Here is a 22,211-nt window from a genome sequence, read left to right on the forward strand (position 1 = left end):
ACAGAGACCTCTCCCTGTTCCTTGTGCCCCCCTCGTCGCAGTCCCCCCGTGCCGTAGAGCATCTGTGCCCCACAGCCGCAGCCCAGGTTCAGCAGCTTTCTGGGGGCGGCCGCTCTCGCCGACGGCGTCGGGAGTGAACCGGGCTGAAGGAATCCGGCACCGCAGCAGCTGGGGAGGGGGAGAGCCATGAATGGGGATATGGTGGCGATCCGGGCGTGGATGGGGACGTCAGGGGACACGGACATGGGTGGGGACACGTGGGGGACAGGGACATGGGGGGGGACATGGGGTGAACTCCCAGGGAATGTGGAGGATGGTGGGTTTGATGCAGTTGAGGGTTCTTGGGAGGGACGTTTAGTGCCGTGCCATGTAAAGTGAAATTCCAAAGCGCTTGGGCGTGTGCCATGGATCCAGAAGGGAAATTCCCAGGGCTCCCAGGGGCTGCTTCTGCCCTGCTTCCTAAGGGAGCTGTTCAGGGACATGTGACGAGGTGCAGAAGCTGTGTGGTAGGCTACCAGAGCAGACAGCAGAGGTGGCTTTGCTGGACATTTCCAGCCCATTCCCAGCTCAAAGCTGTGGGAAGAAGAAAAGGAAAGTGAGAATCCCTGAGAGAATCCCAGAACGACTGCGGGGAAAAGGTGTGGAAGCCCCTCCTGTGGTTACCCTCTTGGGGAGACCCCTAAATCTCCTAGATTCCAATTAATCCCAAAATATTAGAAGCTTTCCACATAATTGAAGATTAAAAGCAGTGTCCTAAGCATCAAAACTTCTCAAAAGATGCAAAGTAATATTCCGTGTACCCTAAGTATGAATACGTAGGGACCCTGGCCATGGGCTGCAGTCCCAGGAGGGAGAGACACCTCTACCCCAGGGAAGGTGCAAATGAGACCACAGCACCAGAACCCACAGGTTTTATTGAACAGGCATTTTATTGAAGATAGTATTGACCAGGAAATGTGAGGTAGAGAAATAGGAGAGGTCTCAGGGACATAAAGAATTAGGAAAGATCTCTGGCTCGGACTCGGCAGCTGCCGGGGAGACTCGCAGAGCGCAGCGCCTTTTCCAGTTCCTGCCAGAGGATGCACTGACCAATTTCCTGTGAAACACAAGTCTAGTCTCCTGTGAAAATTTAAAAGTTTAATAAAGGACAATAGGAGACAAGAACCATCAAGCGAAGATGTTACATCCATGCTGTGTCTTCATTCATAGCCAAGAGCACCCCTGTTATTTGGGATACATCCTTGAGATACCATTTTCAATGTATCAGCCTGTTCCATATTCATAAATAATTATGCCATAATATAAGTAGAATTATATAATAATTGTAAGTAAAGTTTATAAAATTCTAGAAATTATTAGAATAACTATTAAAAGTAAACTTTTTTAAACTTATATGTAAACTTTTCCAAATCTAGTTTACATATTCCGAGAACTGTTTAGCATATCTCCTCCTCAAGTCTGCCTTTTTTGGGCAAGCGGATTCCCTGGTTATGGTTTTAGACCATTTATATCATAACCTTCAGGTTTGGACCTTGGTCCACGCTGTCTTCAGAAGGTGAGTGCTGATAGTTGGAATATCTGTAGCAGGTTCTTTGGATGTGATCCCATCCAAGCGGGCATTGCAACACAAGCACACTAGATCAGCTATTTCACTAAGCTTAATTAACAACAGAAAGAAAAACTATATTTTTATAACAGAGTTACTTTAACACAACCCTTATAGAAGCCCTTTTAATATTTTCGAGAAGCCAATGTTATAATATGTATCGGTACCGCTGCTCAGCGGTGAGTCCGCAGTTCCCGGGCAGAGCCGCAGCGCCCAGCGCTCCCCACTTGCATCTCACCTGCGCCGCCCGCTCGCATCCAGCGAGCCCCGGGAGCGGGATTTTGGCTGGGCGGGAGGGGCACGGGACGGACGGGTCTGCACTGGGGGCCCCCGAGCCCCCTGCCCATCGCCGGGGGCTCCGGGGGGTTTCTCGCCCTGCCCGAGAGCCGCTGCTGCTGCGGCCGTGGGGCAGAGGGGGAGCGAAAGGGGGGTCCGGGGCGGGAGCGGAGGAGGAGGAGCGGGAGGAAGGGCAGCGGCAGAGAGGAAGGGGAGGAGCAGGAGCAGGAGGAGCGGGAAGAGGAGCAGCAGGAGGGGAGCAGAGGAAGGAAGGAGCATTGCGGGGTGGCAGGGCGAGCCCGCGGAGCCCGCAGCTCGGCTGGCCCCGGCAGCATCGCATTGCCCTGCGTGCCGCAGGTGAGCGGGGAGGGGAGGCTCGGCCCGAGTCTGTGGCGGCAGCTGCGGGAGGGGATTCTTTTGGGGGGTTTGTTGGGGTTTGTTTGGTGAGGTTTGGACCCCGCCGATTGCGGAGTCATGTCCCAGATGTATTTCGGTGTCGCAGGGAGGGGAATGTTTTAATTTCTCTGAGGAGGGGATGTTTTTGTCTGTTGCCGGAGTGCAGAGCTGAGCCGTAAATGGCCCCGGGGGGATTTGTCGGGGCCCACGTGGCGCTCGGGCCGGAGCGGCGGGCGGGCCATGGGTTTTGGGGATGGGCGGGAGGGGCGGGGGACGAAAGGCGGGAGCCCCGGCGTGGGGAGAGGGGCGATAGCAGAGCCGGGGGGGCTGCGGCAGGCTGGAGGGGTGGTGGAGGCGGGGGATGAGTGGGCGCGGGCGGGCGGAGCCTGAAAGTCTTGTCGGGGAGCGGGGGAAGGCGTGAGTGCGCGGAGTGGGGGGATGCTGGAGAAGGGGGCCCAGGGACAGCTGGGAGCCACGTTGGAATCAGGGGAGGATGAGCCTTGGGACTCCCAAACCCCCTCAGCCCCAAACCCCCTCGGCATGGCTGAGCAGGACCCGGGACAGGCGGGAGATGCCCCGGACCCACAGAACCCCCCAGCAGCTGTGGGAAAAGGGACCATCATAAACCCAAAGTAAGGACACTGGAAACAGGGAACTCCTGGGAGAGGTTTTTGGGTTTCCTCCTTGATTTTTGGAGGATTTTGTGGCTACCAGACACTCGGTGGCTTCTAGGTATGCACTTGGCCAGTGGGATCTTCAAAGGCAATGCACTTGTTATAAATTGAGGCAAATAATTTGATTCTACCTTTTAAAATAAATTACGAATTTTATTAATTACAGCAAGCGATAACAAGCAAACAGCAGTGTGTGCAGCCGGGGTGTCTGTGCTCCGCCAAGGCCTGACACCCCTCCCTCTCTTCAGTCACTTTTTATACTTTTCTTGAGAGTTTCACATACATACCTCCCCTGCGTTGTACTGGGCTGGCAACAGCAGATTTCACAAGCGGGGTGATGGGTCTCTTCTGCTCCGGTTACCAGTTTCAGCCAATCCTGCAAGATCTTTCTTACATATAAAGTCATTACTTTGTTTCACTATATTTGCTTGCAGTTACCAGCCTTGCCCAAGCCTGCAAGTTCCATGCCCCAACCCCTACATTTTTCCTCTATCCTAATTTCACACTCTTGATGAACAAACAAGTCAATGCAGTTTTTTACACACTCAACCCTTGATTTTACCCCGAAGCAGAATTTCCGATTCCGAAGCCTTATCTGGAGAGAGGAGGAGGCTGTGATGAAGCGGAAATTGCCCCGGGACCCCCAGGCAGGTGAGGAGGAAGGCAGTGCCCCTTTCCCCCTGTCTCCTGCTCCATCTCCCAGCCCAGCAGGGCCCCCGGCTGCAGGACAGCCCTGCTGCCGATGCTCTCCTGCTGGGGAGGCACTGGGGGGATCTCCTTGCCCTTCCCTCTGGCAGGGAGGCAAATCCCATCCTCTCCTTGTCCTTCCTCCCCTAGCCAAGGAGCTGAGGATGCAGACCAGGAAGAACAAATCCCTTCAGAAGAACTTCGTGGCTGAGGCCCTTTTGAGTTGCTCCTTGGTGCAGGAATCCAACGGGGAGGAAAAGCCCCGGAGATCCTGCAGGAGGAGGGGCTGCAAACCCATCCCAGGGTGCTCTGAGGAGGAAAGACCCACCCTGTGTGAGGAAGGCAGCCAGAGATCTGGCCAGGGCTCTGAGGTGGTGGTCCATGAGAAGCTTGATGATGGCACGAAGTCCCACAAGTGCTTGGAATGTGGGAAGAGTTTCCAAAAGCGCTCCCTCCTGGTTCGCCACCACAGGATCCACACTAGGGAACGGCCCTACAAGTGTGGGGAATGTGGGAAGAGCTTCAAGTTCAGCTCCCACCTGACAGACCACCAAGGGATCCACATCGGGGAGCAGCCCTACGAGTGCGGGGAATGTGGGAGGAGGTTCCGCCTGAGACACCACCTGGTCCAGCACCAGAGGACCCACACCGGGGAGAGGCCCTACGAGTGCGGGGAATGTGGAATGAGGTTCAGCATCAGCTCCCAGCTGATCGTCCACCAGAGGACCCACACTGATGAACGGCCCTATGAGTGTGGGGAGTGTGGGAAGAGCTTCAGGAGGAACTCCCACCTGCACCGCCACCAGATGATCCACACGGGGATACGACCCTATGTGTGTGGGGAATGTGGGAAGGGCTTCCGTGACAGCTCTGACCTGATCATGCACCGGGCAATGCACACTGGGGAAAGCCCCTACATGTGCTCAGAATGTGGGAAGAGCTTCATGGAGAACTCCATGCTGAAGGTCCACCAGAGGATCCACACTGGGGAGCAACCCTACAAATGTGGGGAATGTGGGAAGGGCTTTAGGCAGAAAGGTAACCTTATAACACACCAGAGGATCCACACCGGGGAGCAGCCCTACAAATGTGGGGAATGTGGGAAGAGCTTTAGTCAGAAAGGTAACCTTATAGTGCACCAGAGGATCCACACTGGGGAGAGGCCCTACAAGTGCAGGGAATGTGGGAAAACCTTTCACCAGAGAACCAGCCTGAGTGTCCACCAGAGGACCCACACTGGGGAGAGGCCCTATGAGTGTTGTGAGTGTGGGGAGAGGTTTCAGAGCAGATACCATCTCCTCAAGCATCAGAGGATTCACACAGAGTAGAGGCCCTTCCAGTGCTCCGATTGTGGTAAGGGCTTTAAGAAAAACTCCACACAGTCACACCTCAGTAGACCTACACTGGGTAGAGCCCCTAATAGTGTCCCAAGAGTGGGAAGAGCATATCCCAGACCTTTACAGTAAAGCAACAGGAAGAGAGGCAGGAGTAAGGGAAGCCCAACAAGTGCTCTGTGCGCGGGAGGACCTTTTGCGCTGCTCCAACTCCATCCCCCATTGGAGGACCCCCATGGGATGATGCACAGTGGCCCTCGTTGGGCAGAGACTTAGTGCTGGTGCTGAGTGATTCACTGGCTGGTGGTCTCCACATGTTCCTGGCTCTGTTTGGGCACCTGGATGCAAGAGGAGCTGAAGGGGACATGGCCTTGGACAGTGATATGGGGAGTCATGGACATGGAAGGAGACATGGGTGACACGGGCATGAGTGGGTGTCGTGGTGTGTATTTTCGATTGTCATTTTGTCCTAGTAGTCAGTTCCATAACCCGCTCCCTCTTTTCTATTTTTATAGCAAATTTGTAGCCCATGTGTTGTTCCTATCTCTCCTATGTTGGTGTTTTTGCCCAAGGTGTCCCTCTCCCCAAAGTCCTGCCCTTTTGTTCCCTGTCCCTGCTCCCATTGAGTGTCAGCCCCTTCCCGTGCCTGCCCCTTTCTCTAGAAACTTCCCTCTCCATTTTGTATCCTTGGAGGAGGCCCCAAGGATTGGTTTCAGTTGTTCCCCTCCCCTGCAATCCCCTCTTGGGTTAAACATTGGATCCCCGCCTTGTGTTCCTGCCCAGGTTTCTCGCAGCTGGTTAAAGACTGTGCCACCCCTAAGGCCTCCCCTGGATATCAGTGGTTGTGTGCCTTTGTTCAGGGTCTTTCTGTCCCTGACCCCCTGGGAATAAGCCCCTTTGGAAAACACACAGAGACCTCTCCCTGTTCCTTGTGCCCCCCTCGTCGCAGTCCCCCCGTGCCGTAGAGCATCTGTGCCCCACAGCCGCAGCCCAGGTTCAGCAGCTTTCTGGGGGCGGCCGCTCTCGCCGACGGCGTCGGGAGTGAACCGGGCTGAAGGAATCCGGCACCGCAGCAGCTGGGGAGGGGGAGAGCCATGAATGGGGATATGGTGGCGATCCGGGCGTGGATGGGGACGTCAGGGGACACGGACATGGGTGGGGACACGTGGGGGACAGGGACATGGGGGGGACATGTGGAGGATGGTGGGTTTGATCCAGTTGAGGGTTCTTGGGAGGGACGTGGAGTGCCGTGCCATGGAAAGTGAAATTCCAGATCATTTGGGAGCGTGCCATGGATCCAAGAGGGGAATTCCCAAGGCCCCCAGGGACTGCTTCTGCCCTGCTTCCCAAGGGAGCTGTGCAGGGGCAGGTGGCAAGGTCCAGAAGCTGTGTGGTAGGCTACCAGAGCAGACAGCAGAGGTGGCTTTGCTGGACATTTTGCAGCCCATTCCCAGCTCAAAGGTGTGGGAAGGAGAAAAGGAAAGTGAGAATCCCTGAGAGAATCCCAGAACGACTGCGGGGAAAAGGTGTGGAAGCCCCTCCTGTGGTTCCCCTGATGGGGAGACCCCTAAATCTCCTAGATTCCAATTAATCCCAAAATATTAGAAGGTTTCCACATAATTGAAGATTAAAAGCAGTGTCCTAAGCATCAAAACTTCTCAAAAGATGCAAAGCAATATTCCGTGTACCCTAAATCTGAATATGTAGGGACCCTGGCCATGGGCTGCAGTTCCAGGAGGGAGAGACACCTCTACCCCAGGGAAGGTGCAAATGAGACCACAGCACCGCAACCCACAGATTTTACTGAACATATATTTTAATTAAGATAGTATTGACCAGGAAATGTGAGGTAGAGAAATAGGAAAGAGGTCTCAGGGACATAAAGAATTAGGAAAGATCTCTGGCTCGGACTCGGCAGCTGCCGGGGAGACTCGCAGAGCGCAGCGCCTTTCCCAATTCCTGCCAGAGGATGCACTGACCAATTTCCTGTGAAACACTCCTCCAGTCTCCTGTGAAAATTTAAAAGTTTAATAAAGGACAATAGGAGACAACAACCATCGAGCAATGATGTTATAGCCTTGCTGTTTCTTCACACATAGCCAAGAACTCCCCTGCTACTTTGGAAACCTTCTTGAGATACCATTTCCAATGCATCAGCCTGTTCTATATTCATAAACAATTATGCCGTATTAAAGGTATATTATAATTGTAAGTAAAGTTTATAAAATTCTAATGATTCTAATAATTATTATAATATCTAATAAAAGTGAATTTTATTAAACTTACATTGGAAGTAAACTTTTCCTAAATCTAATTTACATATTCCAAGAACATTTTAGCTTATCTTCTCCTCAGGTCTGCTTTTTTAGGGCATGCAGATTCCTTGGTTATTATTTTAGTCCATTTTTATCATAACCTTCACCTTTGGGCCTTAGTTCATGCTCTCTTCAGAGGGTGAGTGCTGAGAGGTGCATACCTGTAGCAGGTGTGCTCATCCTGTGTTCCTTGGATGTGATCCCACCCAAGCAGGCATTGCAACACAAGCACACTAGATCAGCTATTTCACTAAGCTTAATTAACAACACAAATAAAAACTATATTTTTACAACAGAGTTGTGAGAAACTGCATTGACTTGTTTGTTCATCAAAAGTATGAAATTAGGATAAAAGGGGGGGGAAGTCGGGACATGGAATTTGCAGGCTTGACTGGTAACCACAAACAAAGATTGTGAAAGATTTTGCAGGACTGGCTGGAACTGATAACCGCAGTGGAAACCCATTGTTGCTGAAAACTGATAAACCGAAGTGGAAGAAGACACACCACCCCACTTGTGAAATCCATTGTTTTTGGGACTGATAACCACGGTGGAACGAGACTCACCACCCCCACTCATGCAAGATAAAAAGGGACTGAAGAGAAGGAAAGGTTGTCAGCTTTTGGCGGAGCCAGGCTCCCAGCTGAACCCAGCACTGCTTTGCTTGCTATCGCTTGCTGTAATTAATAAAATTATTAATTGATCTTAAAAGGCTGAATCAAATTATTCGCCTCAACTTATAACAAATTTGTTGCCGTGACTCGGATCGGAACACCCGGAGAGGAGGTCTCCTGAGGAGGCGCCCCACTGCCTTTGCTTTAACAGTGGCCTTACGGGGACACTCCTCCCCGGACTCCGACCGATGAACCTAAAATCCGATAGCAAGCAAAGAACTGCCGGCGACCCCCTTAATCTTTGTGCACGAAGCCCCGGGCAAAGACACCGGATGGTTAAGTATTTTCCGAAGGACCTGGTGTCCGGAGGAGGCCTGTTCTGGGAGAACAGGACCGCCTGGTCGCGGGTCAGGGATCCTGGAGTGTGACGAGTGTGGTGTATGAGAGGGGGGCCGGCAGCTCGGACTCCCCAAGCAAGTGCGGACCTCATAGTAGTGCGGTTCCCATATCCAGCGACGGACTGGGCCACAAATTGAGGGAAGCAAGTGTGTGTGTGAGAGAAGGCACTCCAGAAGATGGGTCAGAGGAAAAGCAAGCCTGCTGAACCCATGGGTGGGGGAATCCCTGTAAAACTTCCCCATATTTCAGAGAATAGTCCATTAGGCTTAATGATTAAATATTGGAATGCCTTTCCTTCTAGGAAGGGAAAAGATAAAGTGAAAATGGCTCATTACTGCATGGAAGTTTGGGGGGGAAAACAAATAAGAGGGGATCAGTTATATTGGCCAGTATTTGGGTCTTCTGAGGATTGGATCTGTCAGGCCCTAAATATTTACGTTAATTCAAAAGAACCCTTTAATCTAGAAGAAAGTGAATATGCAGCCCTCTGGATAAGAGGAGAGACAAGGGCAAAATTATTTGCTCTCAATACCGAGAGGAAGAAAAAGAGGTCAAAAGAAATTGAATTACCTCCAGGCGTTCCCCCTCCATACATACCGCCACCACCCCCACCTCTTCCATTGCCACCTCCACCGCCACAGCTTGTAGACCCCCCCCCTCCCGGAACCTTCGCTAATCGACCACCCGGGTCCCTCGGCACCCACCCAAGAATTATCGGAGGATGAGGGACCAGAAGGTGAAAGGTTGGAGGAAAATATCCCTGAGGGTTCTCGGCGAGTAACCCGAAGCCAGACCTGACAAAAGGGAAAGCAAGAATTGGGTATATTTCCCCTTAGAGAGCATGGAATGGGAATGGTGCCTAACCCGAATGCTGCGCAACCAGGACAGCCTGCTCAGATTCTAGGAATAGGGTACATATCCGTCCCATTAAACTCAGGGGATGTTAGGGAATCTAAAAAAGGAAATGGGACATTTGTTAGAAGATCCTTTAGGGGTGGTGGAGCGGTTGGATCATTTTTTGGGACCTAATATTTATACTTGGGAGGAGATGCAATCCATGTTAGGGATTTTGTTTTCTGCAGAAGAAAGGAGAATGATTAGGGAAACGGGCATGAGAATCTGGGATGATGAACATCAACAGGGACCATTAGCAGATATTAAATGGCCCCTACATAATCCCCAGTGGAATAATCAAGACCCGTTACACCGTACCCATATGGGCGATTTGCGAAATATAATAATACAGGGAATAAGGAAGGCTGTCCCTCGTGGACAGAATGTACAAAAGGCATTCAAGGAACAACAAAAGAAGGATGAAGATCCAACTGAGTGGTTGGAGAGGCTGAGAAAAGCCTTTCAGTTATATTCAGGAGTGGACCCTAACACTCCTGAAGGAGACACATTGTTGAAAGTTCATTTTGTGGTAAATTCGTGGGTGGATATTCGAAAGAAGTTGGAAAAGTTAGAAGGGAGGCAAGCGAGGGGGCTGGATGAGTTACTGCGGGAGGCTCAGAAGGTTTATGTTAGGAGGGAGGATAAGAACTACAAGAAGCAGTCTAAGATTATGTTAGCAGCTGTAAGGGAAGGACAGAGGCAATCTCCCCAAAGAAGGGGTGGTGGCCACCCAGGAGGTTTGAGGGGAGCTGGTCGGCAGGTGAATGAAGGAAGACAAGGTAGAGGAGATAGGATTGTTTGCTTTTACTGGGGGAAAAAGGGACATATGAAGCGGGAATGCCGACAAAGGATGGCTGATGAAGAGCAGTTTAAGGAAGATTAGGGGTGTCAGGGGCTCTATCTGCTGGGGACAAGAGAAAGAACAAAGCCCCTGGTAAAATTTAAAAAAAAAAAAAAAAAAAAAGTCCCCAGCAGCAAGAATATGAGTTCCTTGTGGACTCAGGGACGGAAAGATCGACCGTCCAGACCCTTCCCCAAGGGTGTAAGATTTCATCTGAAATAATACAGGTGATTGGAGCCAAAGGGGAACCCTTTGGAGTACCTATAAGCAAGGATGTGCTCTTAAAAAGTAACTCCAAATTAAGAATTGGGTCGTTTTTATTAGTACCAGAAGCAGATTATAATTTACTGGGAAGGGATTTAATGATTGAATTAGAAACAGGGATAGAGATTAATAAGGGAGAACTGACAGTAAAATTGTGTCCTCTCCGGGCTGAAGATGAGAAAAAGATTAATCCAGAAGTTTGGTACACCCCTGATAGTATAGGAAAATTAAGTATTAAACCCTTTGAAGTAACTATTACGAACCCGGAGATACCTGTCAGAATTAGACAATATCCTATATCTAAGGAGGGGAGGCAAGGACTGAAACCAGAAATAGAAAGGCTTTAAAAAAAAAAAAAAAACAAAAAAAAACAAGCTTACAGGCAATAGTGGCCACTGCTCTCCTACTAGAGGAAGCTGGGAAGATAACCTTTAGAAGTGAGCTAAAAACCTTATCTCCCTATAACATTCATGGAGTTTTGCAACAGAAGGCCGACAAATAGATAACGGATGCCAGATTCCTAACGTATGAAGGCATCCTAGTCTCCTCTCCTAAGTTAAGAAACAATGGGCCTGAAAAACCCAGCCCAGTTTTTTTTTTTTTTATATAAAGAACCAATTACAGAACTAACACATGATTACCTCCAACAAATAAAAGAACAAACAAAAATAAGGCCAGATCTTGAGGAAGAAAAATTAAAAGAAGGGACTCAATTATATGTGGACAAGTTCTCTCAAGTTCTGAAAAAAAAAAAAAAAAAAAAAAAAAATCCAGGTATGCTACAATAGATGAGAAAAACATTTAAGACAGTAGAATCTGGTCCCCTTAGCCCCAGCTGGTCAGCCCAAGCATGCAAATTATATGCTGTGCTTAAAGCTCTAAATTTATTGAAAGGAAAAAGTGGGACTATTTTTACTAATTCTAAGTATGCCCATAAAGTAGTTCATACTTTTGGTAAAATTTGAGAAGAAAAGAAGACTACAAAAACTGCAATACGGATGGCCGAAAAAGAGTGGACGCATGCCAGTCGAGTTAAAAGTCCGGCCACCATGGATGACCAGTGGAAGGTAGACAGCCAGCCTGGGAATTTGAAGGTTACCATTAAGAAAAATCTATGAACTCTGTGTACATCATTTAAGTCGATCGCAAAAGAGAACAAAAAGGGATATAATTACCTACTTATTAGTAATTATTTAGTAGTTTATAATAAGGTAAATTATAATTATTATCCTTTTGTATGTGTTAGTAATTATTTTAACGATTATTTAATAATTTGTAATAAGGTAAATTGTGATTGTTGTCCTTTTAAGTGCTTTACATGTAAAATTTGCCAAGAACGGTGGCAGGTCCATTGCCAAGGGGGGAAGCCACCAACTGGGGTCTGAACAGAAATTGTGGTAAAATCAAGAAAATTGAAAAATCAGTAGATTTGTTTGGAGTCTGAGGACTGGTAAAAAAAAAAAAAAAAAAATATATATATATATATATATACACCAAAGGAGTGCATCAGGAAACTTTTGTTTCCATATTAACAAACCCACTCCATTTGTTTTTGTTGCCCAAATTCTAAAAAGGTGTTGTCAGAGGGAACTAAAGGGGGTCTCGTGCGACCCACCCCCGGTCAAAGATAAAAATTGGGAACAGTATGAAGTTAGGCCGGAGCAGGGGAAGGGACGCCTAGGCAAGTACCGCTGCTGCCGAGGAGATAATTCACCTCGCGGCTTGAAGCAACCGGGTCGGCGAGCGAGGCAGAGGGGAAAAAGCCAGGTCCCCCCCCATGGAATAATGCTGAAATGCTCCAACTATTGCCAACTGAGTACTAGGCTCCCCCAGATGACCGATCTAATTTCCTCTGAAACACCAGAAAGGCAACAAACCCAAAAAGGGAAAACAGAATATCATGCCACAAAAACAAGGTCAGGACCCCACCCTTATTGGCAAATTATAAGTATTTTAATGCTTTATATTGTACATAAGGGGGAGAGTTCCCCGGCTCTGCACCAGCCCTTTAAGTGGACGCTAACCGGAATAGATGGCAGGGTAATTCAGAGTCAGATAACATCCGGACCCCCTAGTTTCACCCCACAGTTATGTGAACTAGCCCCTGTAGAGCCCTATTTTAATACCGCAGGATTTTACATGTGTCCAGCATCGAACCCAGGAAGGGGGTATTGCAATTACCCTGGAGAATATTTCTGTAGGTACTAGGGGTGTGAAACAATAGCCTCAGACTGGCAAGCAGCAGGAGATAAATTTCTTAAAGTATCATGGAGACCCTATGCGTGTACCCCTCCACAAAAGGATTCTAGTGGCGCCTTCTTGGGCGGGTGGAAAGGGAGTTGCCAATTTGTACATTTAAACATAACTGAGCCCACAGACCCAGGATGGATGGTGGGAAGATCATGGGGCTTTCAGTATTGGGAACCTGGAAAAGACAGAGGGAGCGTATTTACCATAAAGAAAGGGCCTGTACCAGCAGACACACAGGCAGTGGGCCCTAATCCTGTAATAGTTAGGGATTTAATAGCTAGGAACCTGATAACGGATAACCAAACTACAACTCCTACAACACCGCCAAGTGGGGATTCCCGGTTTAACACTCTCTGGAAATTAATGGAGGGAGTATATAAAGTCTTAAATGCTACTCAGCCAGAATTAACAGAACACTGTTGGTTCTGCTTTGATGTTAGGCCTCCGTTTTACGAAGCTGTAGGGATATCTGAAAAAGCGAGACGTCTTAATGGTAGCAATCCCCCGCAATGTAATTGGAAAGATTCCCAGGGTAAAGGAATGACTTTGGCTTCAATAACAGGGAGGGCACGATGTATTGGCAGAGTACCCACACACCTAGAATATTTATGTGAGACTGTTACTAAAGCTAAACGGGAAAATACTCCAGATAAATGGCTAGTTCCCGCTAAAAACACCAAGTGGATCTGCTCAAAAGGAAGATTCACCCCCTATATTTCCTTAGAAATATTTAAGGAAACCTCTAACTATTATATACAGGTGGCTGTGATTCCCAAAATTATCTATCACCCCAACGAATATATGTATAATGTACAAAACATCCCAGAACACCACATACAAAAACGAAAGCCTTTAACCGCACTTGCAGTGACAGTTTTAATGCTTGCAGGGGGAGCAGGTATCGGTACAGGAGTAGCCTCCCTAGTAAAACAAACAAAGGAGTTTAATTCACTGAGGATTGCTGTAGACGAAGATTTGGAATGTATAGAACAATCAATATTAGCATTGGAAAAGTCAGTAAGGTCCTTATTGAAAGTAGTTCTGCAGAATAGAAGAGGACTAGATCTTCTATTCTTACAGCAGGGAGGACTGTGTGCAGCTCTCCGGGAAGAATGTTGTGTGTATGCAGATCACACTGGGGTGGTATGAGACACTATGACAAAACTGGAAGCAGGACTTGAGAAAAGGAAAAGGGAAAGGGAGGCCCAGCAGAGCTGGGATGAGACCTAGTTTAATCACTCCCCTTGGTTAACTACCTTGCTATCTACAACTGCGGGTCCTTTAATATTATTAGTGTTAGGATTAACATTTGGCCCATGTATATTCAACAAGGCAATTGAAATAGTAAAAAGAAGATTGGAAGCAGCACACCTGATGCTAATCAAAGCCAAATATGAAACTCTCCCTAGAGAACCTGAAGTAGAAGAGACTTTGATTCTAGCCCACCAAGAAATAAAACGATTTGATGAACAAAATGATAAAAAATGAAATGGGGGACTGTGAGAAAGTGCATTGACTTGTTTGTTCATCAAAAGTATGAAATTAGGATAAAAGTGGGGGGAAGTCGGGACATGGAATTTGCAGGCTTGACTGGTAACCACAAACAAAGATTGTGAAAGATTTTGCAGGACTGGCTGGAACTGATAACCGCAGTGGAAACCCATTGTTGCTGAAAACTGATAAACCGAAGTGGAAGAAGACACACCACCCCACTTGTGAAATCCATTGTTTTTGGGACTGATAACCACGGTGGAACGAGACTCACCACCCCCACTCATGCAAGATAAAAAGGGACTGAAGAGAAGGAAAGGTTGTCAGCTTTTGGCGGAGCCAGGCTCCCAGCTGAACCCAGCGCTGTTTTGCTTGCTATCGCTTGCTGTAATTAATAAAATTATTAATTGATCTTAAAAGGCTGAATCAAATTATTCGCCTCAACTTATAACAGAGTTACTTTAACACAACCCTTATAGAAGCCCTTTTAATATTTTCGAGAAGCCAATGTTATAATATGTATCTGTAACGGTGCTCAGCGGTGAGTCCGCAGTTCCCGGGCAGAGCCGCAGCGCCCAGCGCTCCCCACTTGCATCTCACCTGCGCCGCCCGCTCGCATCCAGCGAGCCCCGGGAGCGGGATTTTGGCTGGGCGGGAGGGGCACGGGACGGACGGGTCTGCACTGGGGGCCCCCGAGCCCCCTGCCCATCGCCGGGGGCTCCGGGGGGTTTCTCGCCCTGCCCGAGAGCCGCTGCTGCTGCGGCCGTGGGGCAGAGGGGGAGCGAAAGGGGGGTCCGGGGCGGGAGCGGAGGAGGAGGAGCGGGAGGAAGGGCAGCGGCAGAGAGGAAGGGGAGGAGCAGGAGCAGGAGGAGCGGTTAGAGGAGCAGCAGGAGGGGAGCAGAGGAAGGAAGGAGCATTGCGGGGTGGCAGGGCGAGCCCGCGGAGCCCGCAGCTCGGCTGGCCCCGGCAGCATCGCATTGCCCTGCGTGCCGCAGGTGAGCGGGGAGGGGAGGCTCGGCCCGAGTCTGTGGCGGCAGCTGCGGGAGGGGATTCTTTTGGGGGGTTTGTTGGGGTTTGTTTGGTGAGGTTTGGACCCCGCCGATTGCGGAGTCATGTCCCAGATGTCGGTGATGTCCCAGATGTATTTCGGTGTCGCAGGGAGGGGAATGTTTTAATTTCTCTGAGGAGGGGATGTTTTTGTCTGTTGCCGGAGTGCAGAGCTGAGCCGTAAATGGCCCCGGGGGGATTTGTCGGGGCCCACGTGGCGCTCGGGCCGGAGCGGCGGGCGGGCCATGGGTTTTGGGGATGGGCGGGAGGGGCGGGGGACGAAAGGCGGGAGCCCCGGCGTGGGGAGAGGGGCGATAGCAGAGCCGGGGGGGCTGCGGCAGGCTGGAGGGGTGGTGGAGGCGGGGGATGAGTGGGCGCGGGCGGGCGGAGCCTGAAAGTCTTGTCGGGGAGCGGGGGAAGGCGTGAGTGCGCGGAGTGGGGGGATGCTGGAGAAGGGGGCCCAGGGACAGCTGGGAGCCACGTTGGAATCAGGGGAGGATGAGCCCTGGGACTCCCAAATCCCCTCAGCCCAAAACCCCCTCGGCATGGCTGAGCAGCACCCGGGACAGGCGGGAGATGCCCCGGACCCACAGAACCCCCCAGCAGCTGTGGGAAGAGGGATCATCATAAACCCAAAGTAAGGACAGGGAACTCCTGGGAGAGGTTTTTGGGTTTCCTCCTTGATTTTTGGAGGATTTTGTGGCTACCAGACACTCGGTGGCTTCTAGGTATGCACTTGGCCAGTGGGATCTTCAAAGGCAATGCACTTGTTATAAATTGAGGTGAATAATTTGATTCAGCCTTTTAAGATCAATTACTAATTTTATTAATTACAGCAAGCGATAACAAGCAAACAGCGCTGGGTGCAGTTGGGGTGTCCGTGCTCCGCCAAGGGCTGACACCCCTCCCTCTCTTCGGTCACTTTTTATACTTTTCTTGAGAGTTTCACATACATACCTCCCCTGTGTTGTACTGGGCTGGCAACAGCAGATATCACAAGCGGGGTGATCGGTCTCTTCTGCTCCGGTTACCAGTTTCAGCCAGTCCTGCAAGATCTTTCTTACATATAAAGTCATTACTTTGTTTCACTATATTTCCTTGCAGTTACCAGCCTTGGCCAAGCCTGCAAGTTCCATGCCCCAACCCCTACATTTTTCCTCTATCGTAATTTCACACTCTAGATGAACAAACAAGTCAATGCAGTTTTTTACACACTCAACCCTTGATTTTACCCCGAAGCAGAATTTCCGATTCCCAAGCCTTATCTGGAGAGAGGAGGAGGCTGTGATGAAGCGGAAATTGCCCCGGGACCCCCAGGCAGGTGAGGAGGAAGGCAGTGCCCCTTTCGCCCTGTCTCCTGCTCCATCTCCCAGCCCAGCAGGGCCCCCGGCTGCAGGACAGCCCTGCTGCCGATGCTCTCCTGCTGGGGAGGCACTGGGGGGATCTCCTTGCCCTTCCCTCTGGCAGGGAGGCAAATCCCATCCTCTCCTTGTCCTTCCTCCCCTAGACAAGCAGCTGAGGATGCAGACCAGGAAGAAGAAATCCCTTCAGAAGAACTTCGTGGCTGAGGCCCTTTTGAGTTGCTCCTTGGTGCAGGAATCCAACGGGGAGGAAAAGCCCCAGAGATCCTGCAGGAGGAGGGGCTGCAAACCCACCCCAGGGTGCTCTGAGCAGGAAAGACCCACCCCGTGTGAGGAAGGCAGCCACAGATCTGGCCAGGGCTCTGAGGTGGTGGTCCATGAGAAGCTTGATGATGGCACGAAGTCCCACAAGTGCTTGGAATGTGGGAAGAGTTTCCAAAAGCGCTCCCTCCTGGTTCGCCACCAGAGGACCCACAGTGGGGAACGGCCCTACAAGTGTGGGGAATGTGGGAAGAGCTTCAAGTTCAGCTCCCACCTGACAGACCACCAAGGGATCCACATCGGGGAACAGCCCTACGAGTGCGGGGAATGTGGGAGGAGGTTCCGCCTGAGACACCACCTGGTCCAGCACCAGAGGACCCACACCGGGGAGAGGCCCTACGAGTGCGGGGAATGTGGAATGAGGTTCACCATCAGCTCCCAGCTGATCGTCCACCAGAGGACCCACACTGATGAACGGCCCTATGAGTGTGGGGAGTGCGGGAAGAACTTCAGGAGGAACTCCCACCTGCACCGCCACCAGATGATCCACACGGGGATACGACCCTATGTGTGTGGGGAATGTGGGAAGAGCTTCTGTGACAGCACTCGCTTGATCATCCACCAGGCAATGCACACTGGGGAAAGCCCCTACATGTGCTCAGAATGTGGGAAGAGCTTCATGGAGAACTCCATGCTGAAGGTCCACCAGAGGATCCACACTGGGGAGCAGCCCTACAAATGTGGGGAATGTGGGAAGGGCTTTAGGCAAAAAGGTATCCTTATAACGCACCAGATGATCCACACCGGGGAGCAGCCCTACAAATGTGGGGAATGTGGGAAGAGCTTTAGTCAGAAAGGTAACCTTATAGTGCACCAGAGGATCCACACTGGGGAGAGGCCCTACAAGTGCAGGGAATGTGGGAAAAGCTTTCACCAGAGAATCAGCCTGAGTGTCCACCAGAGGACCCACACTGGGGAGAGGCCCTATGAGTGTTGTGAGTGTGGGGAGAGGTTTCAGAGCAGATACCGACTCCTCAAGCATCAGAGGATTCACACAGAGTAGAGGCCCTTCCACTGTCCCGATTGCGGGAAGGGCTTTAAGAAAAACTCCACTCAGTCACACCTCAGTAGACCCACACTGGGTAGAGCCCCTAATAGTGTCCCAAGAGTGGGAAGAGCGTATCCCAGATCTTTACAGTAAAGCAACAGGAAGAGTGGCAGGAGTAAGGGAAGCCCAAGTGCTCTGTGTGTGGGAGGACCTTTTGCGCTGCTCCAACTCCATCCCCCATTGGAGGACCCCCATGGGATGATGCACAGTGGCCCTCGTTGGGCAGAGACTCAGTGCTGGTGCTGAGTGATTCACTGGCTGGTGGTCTCCACATGTTCCTGGCTCTGTTTGGGCACCTGGATGCAAGAGGAGATGAAGAGGACATGGCCTTGGACAGTGATATGGGGAGTCATGGACATGGAAGGAGACATGGGTGACACGGGCATGAGTGGGTGTCGTGGTGTGTATTTTCGATTGTCATTCGGTCCTAGTAGTCAGTTCCATAACCCGCTCCCTCTTTTCTATTTTTATAGCAAATTTGTTGCCTATGTGTTGTTCCTATCTCTCCTGTGTTGGAGGTTTTCCCGTAGGTGTCCCTCTCCCCAAAGACCTGCCCTTTTGTTCCCTGTCCCTGCTCCCATTGAGTGTCACCCCCTTCCCGTGCCTTCCCCTTTTTCTAGAAACTTCCCTTTCCATTTTGTATCCTTGGAGGAGGCCCCAAGGATTGGTTTCAGTTGTTCTCCTCCCCTGCGATCCCCTCTTGGGTTAAACATTGGATCCCCGCCTTGTGTTCCTGCCCAGGTTTCTCGCAGCTGGTTAAAGTCTGTGCCGCCCCTAAGGCCTCCCCTGGATGTCAGTGGTTGTGTGCCTTTGTTCAGGGTCTTTCTGTCCCTGACCCCCTGGGAATAAGCCCCTTTGGAAAACACACAGAGACCTCTCCCTGTTCCTTGTGCCCCCCTCGTCGCAGTCCCCCCGTGCCGTGGAGCATCTGTGCCCCACAGCCGCAGCCCAGGTTCAGCAGCTTTCTGGGGGCGGCCGCTCTCGCCGACGGCGTCGGGAGTGAACCGGGCTGAAGGAATCCGGCACCGCAGCAGCTGGGGAGGGGGAGAGCCATGAATGGGGATATGGTGGCGATCCGGGCGATCCGGGCGTGGATGGGGACGTCAGGGGATACGGACATGGGTGGGGACACGTGGGGGACAGGGACATGGGGGGGGACATGGGGTGAAATCCCAGAGAATGTGGAGGATGGTGGGTTTGATCCAGTTGAGGGTTCTTGGGAGGGATGTGGAGTGCCGTGCCATGTAAAGTGAAATTCCTTGTCATTTGGGAGCGTGCCATGGATCCAAGAGGGGAATTCCCAAGGCTCCCAGGGGCTGCTTCTGCCCTGCTTCCCAAGGGGACTGTGCAGGGGCAGGTGGCAAGGTCCAGAAGCTGTGTGGTAGGCTACCAGAGCTGTCTTGGTTCAAGAAGACAGGTGTCTGTGAAGGAGGGCTAAAGCCTCCTGTGCAGTGGAGAAGGTAAACCCCTTCCCTCCAAATTTCTAGGAGTTTTAAATTAAAAGGCTCTCAGGCAAAAATATGGGAATGGGAGTAACAATTCTTTACTAGGAGAAAACTAGACAACAATTTAAAAAGGCAAATGCAATCGGTATAAACAAAACCAGTGAAAAAAGTCCACAACCTGAGGATTCGGGGTGCCAGTGGCAGTCCTGCTGGGACGATTGCTCCCCTTGCAGTGGCTGATGAACTGCAGCTGCAGTGGTGATCTTTAGAAGGGTATAGTTTTCCTCTGAAGATCTGGTGGCAGTGGGGCCAGTCTTCCTCTGCGCCGGGGTTGCCTCTGAGCTCTGCCGCCGCCGCCTCACCGGCTGCTCCGCTGCGAGATCCCGCGAAGAGAGAGAGAGAGCTGCTTCTCTGGGATTCCCGCGAAGAGAGAGCGCGCGCTGCTTCTCTGGGTGTCCCGCGAAGAGAGAGCGCGCGCTGCTTCTCTGGGAGTCCCGCAAAGAGAGCTGCCTCGTCTCCCCAAAAAGCTACCCCTTTATACAATAATAGAGTGCTTGGCTTCCCCCTCTGGGTGGGACCCCTCACAATGGGATGGTGTTACATTTACCAGCCCTGCATTGAATCAGTCAATGGCCCATTAGCAAACCATTACCTCTTAGGAGCAAAACCGGTTCTTGGAAAAGATAACAAACTTGCCCAACTTTCAACAGATGGCAAATAGAATACAAGCTTATCTTACAACCCAGGACAGTTTGTCAGCCGATGGCTGTGGCAGAGCTTCATAATTGTTTTATATAATATTCCTAATATGCAGTGCCAAATAAGTAAATTTGGAAAGGGAAGGATCCCCCTGTTTGAGGATTTCCCTTGCAACGTGGTGCCAAAAGGGGACTTGGTATAATGTGGTTGCAGAAATATCTGGGAAGCTCTGTGACACCCACCGGACAAACCTTTTAACATCTGATTTTTTAAACTTTTTCTCCCCTCCAACTAGGATACCCACAACCTGGGAATAGATTCTCTTCTGTGGCATGGTCAGCTTTGCACCCATGCTGACAGATTTTAAGGTGTGCCACAAAGTCTACAGCCGGGAGAATTACAACGAAAAGGAAAAGACCACCCTGAATAACTTAGACTACCTGCCCTTCAAGCTCCCCGCACCCCAGGAAAAGGGAGCTATAACAAAAGAATGTGGGGTCTTTCCCCTATACCCAGGGAGCAAGAAAAACCCACCCAAAGAGGGAATCCCTCCCCCCAACATTGGGGAAAAAGGAAAACCCTCAAAAAGAGCAGGAGTCTAAGCCCCAAGGACCCCCTCACTCACCACCAAAGAGGGTCCGGTCACGTCCAGGCAGAAACAAAAAAATCCAGGCTGCAGACACGCCCAAGGGGGAGCCAACTCCGGTGGTGCTGGCTGGAGCTGGCGGCCTCATCCCCGGGAGCGCCGCTCACTAAAACGTGGGTCTGCTCCCACCAGGGTAATTTGACGGCTTAAAGGATAAATCCACGGGTCTCCTGGACTCTGAGGGTCCTCTGCCGTGGGGTCAGGCTCTCTTCTGGCCCCCCGGCAGGCGCCAAATTACCACGGCCCCGCCCCAGACCACTGTCCTCAGTCCCGGCTAGCTCTCCTGCGGGGGCGAGTAGGGCGAGTGGAAGCATCCTCCGCTGTACCCAGCTGGGCTTTGGAGAGTGCTTTGTGGGTCCTGAGGTTGCTGCTGATTCCAACGGCGAGGAAATGAGGAGAGGCACTTGTTGGGGACAAAAATCCGATGTTTATTGAGGTCCTGGGGATCCAACAGCATCGGAGGTGGCCAGCCAGCAAGAGCAACTGAGTGGTGCTGGCAACATGTTCCATAGGGAGAGGGAGGGGGGCCGATCAGCCAGTGGGGGAACAGACAGGAGTGACTCTTGTGGGGATTGACATCTGGGGGATCCAGTGAGGGAGAGACAGGGGAGGGGTCCCAGGCCCTCATCCAATCACTCGTAGCCCTGGATGGAAGTTTCTAGAGTTAGGGGAAGGGGCACCAAGTGACAGACAAGGCACCTAGGAGGGGACAGGGGACTGACTTGGCATTTTCTAGGGAGACTGACACATGAGGGAAGGCAGGAAAACCCAGGGAGAAACCAATTGTTATGGTTTGACACAGGCACAATGCCAGTGCCCCCATGAAAATGTGATTTCTTTTTTGAATGCTGTGAAGTGGAATCTAGACCAGAGTAAAGCAGGCCTATGCTTAATAACAGGAAAAAAAACTTTATTAAGCTATGTCCTGGGTTGTAAGATAAGCTTGTATTCTATTTGCCATCTGTTGGAGGTTGGGCAGGTTTGTTATCTTTTCCAAGAACAATGGTTTGCTCCCAAGAAATAATGGTTTGTTAATGGGCCATTGACTGATTCAGTGCAGGGCTGATAACGTAACACCATCCCATTGTGAGATATTCCGCCCAGAAGGAGAAGCCAAGCACTCTTTTATTAGATAAAAGGGGTACCTTTTGGGGGACAGAGCTCGCTCTCTCTTTACGGGACTCCCAGAGAAGCAGCTCTCTCTCTCTTTACGGGATTGCCAGAGAAGCAGCTCCTTTGGCGGAATTCCCAGAGAAGCGGCCGGAGCGCGGTGAGGCGGCAGCGGCAGAGCTCAGAGGCAGCCCCGGCGCAGAGGAAGACCAACCCAACTGCCACCAGATCTTCAGAGAAAACTATACCCTTCTAAAGATCACCACTGCAGCTGCAATTCATCATCCACTGCAAGAGGAGCAGCTATCATCTCAACCGGACTGCTACCAACACCCCGAATCCTCAGGTTGTGGACTTTTTCACTAGTTTTGTTTGTACCAATTACATTTGCCTTTTTAAATTTTTATCTAGTTTTCTCCTAATAAAGAATTGTTACTCCCATTCCCATATCTTTGCCTGAGAGCCTTTTACTTTAAAAATCCTGGTAATTCAG

The 22,211-nt window shown here is 50.8% G+C and overlaps 1 protein-coding gene across 1 annotated transcript; it reads left to right on the forward strand.

Moving 5' to 3' along the window:
• The first annotated feature begins 282 nt into the window (after window positions 1-282).
• LOC144247863 (uncharacterized) lies at window positions 283-22,167 on the forward strand. Its single transcript, XM_085564078.1, is given in 6 exon segments — window positions 283-2,239; window positions 3,525-3,603; window positions 3,790-5,046; window positions 14,585-15,036; window positions 16,328-16,409; window positions 16,596-22,167. Coding segments are annotated over 5 exon segments (3,141 nt in total). The 5' UTR covers window positions 283-2,239; window positions 3,525-3,569; the 3' UTR covers window positions 17,912-22,167.
• The last annotated feature ends 44 nt before the right edge of the window (window positions 22,168-22,211 follow it).

The sequence above is a fragment of the Lonchura striata genome, chromosome 32 (assembly GCF_050655825.1).
Source record: "Lonchura striata isolate lonStrDom1 chromosome 32, ASM5065582v1, whole genome shotgun sequence".
NCBI lineage: Eukaryota > Metazoa > Chordata > Aves > Passeriformes > Estrildidae > Lonchura > Lonchura striata.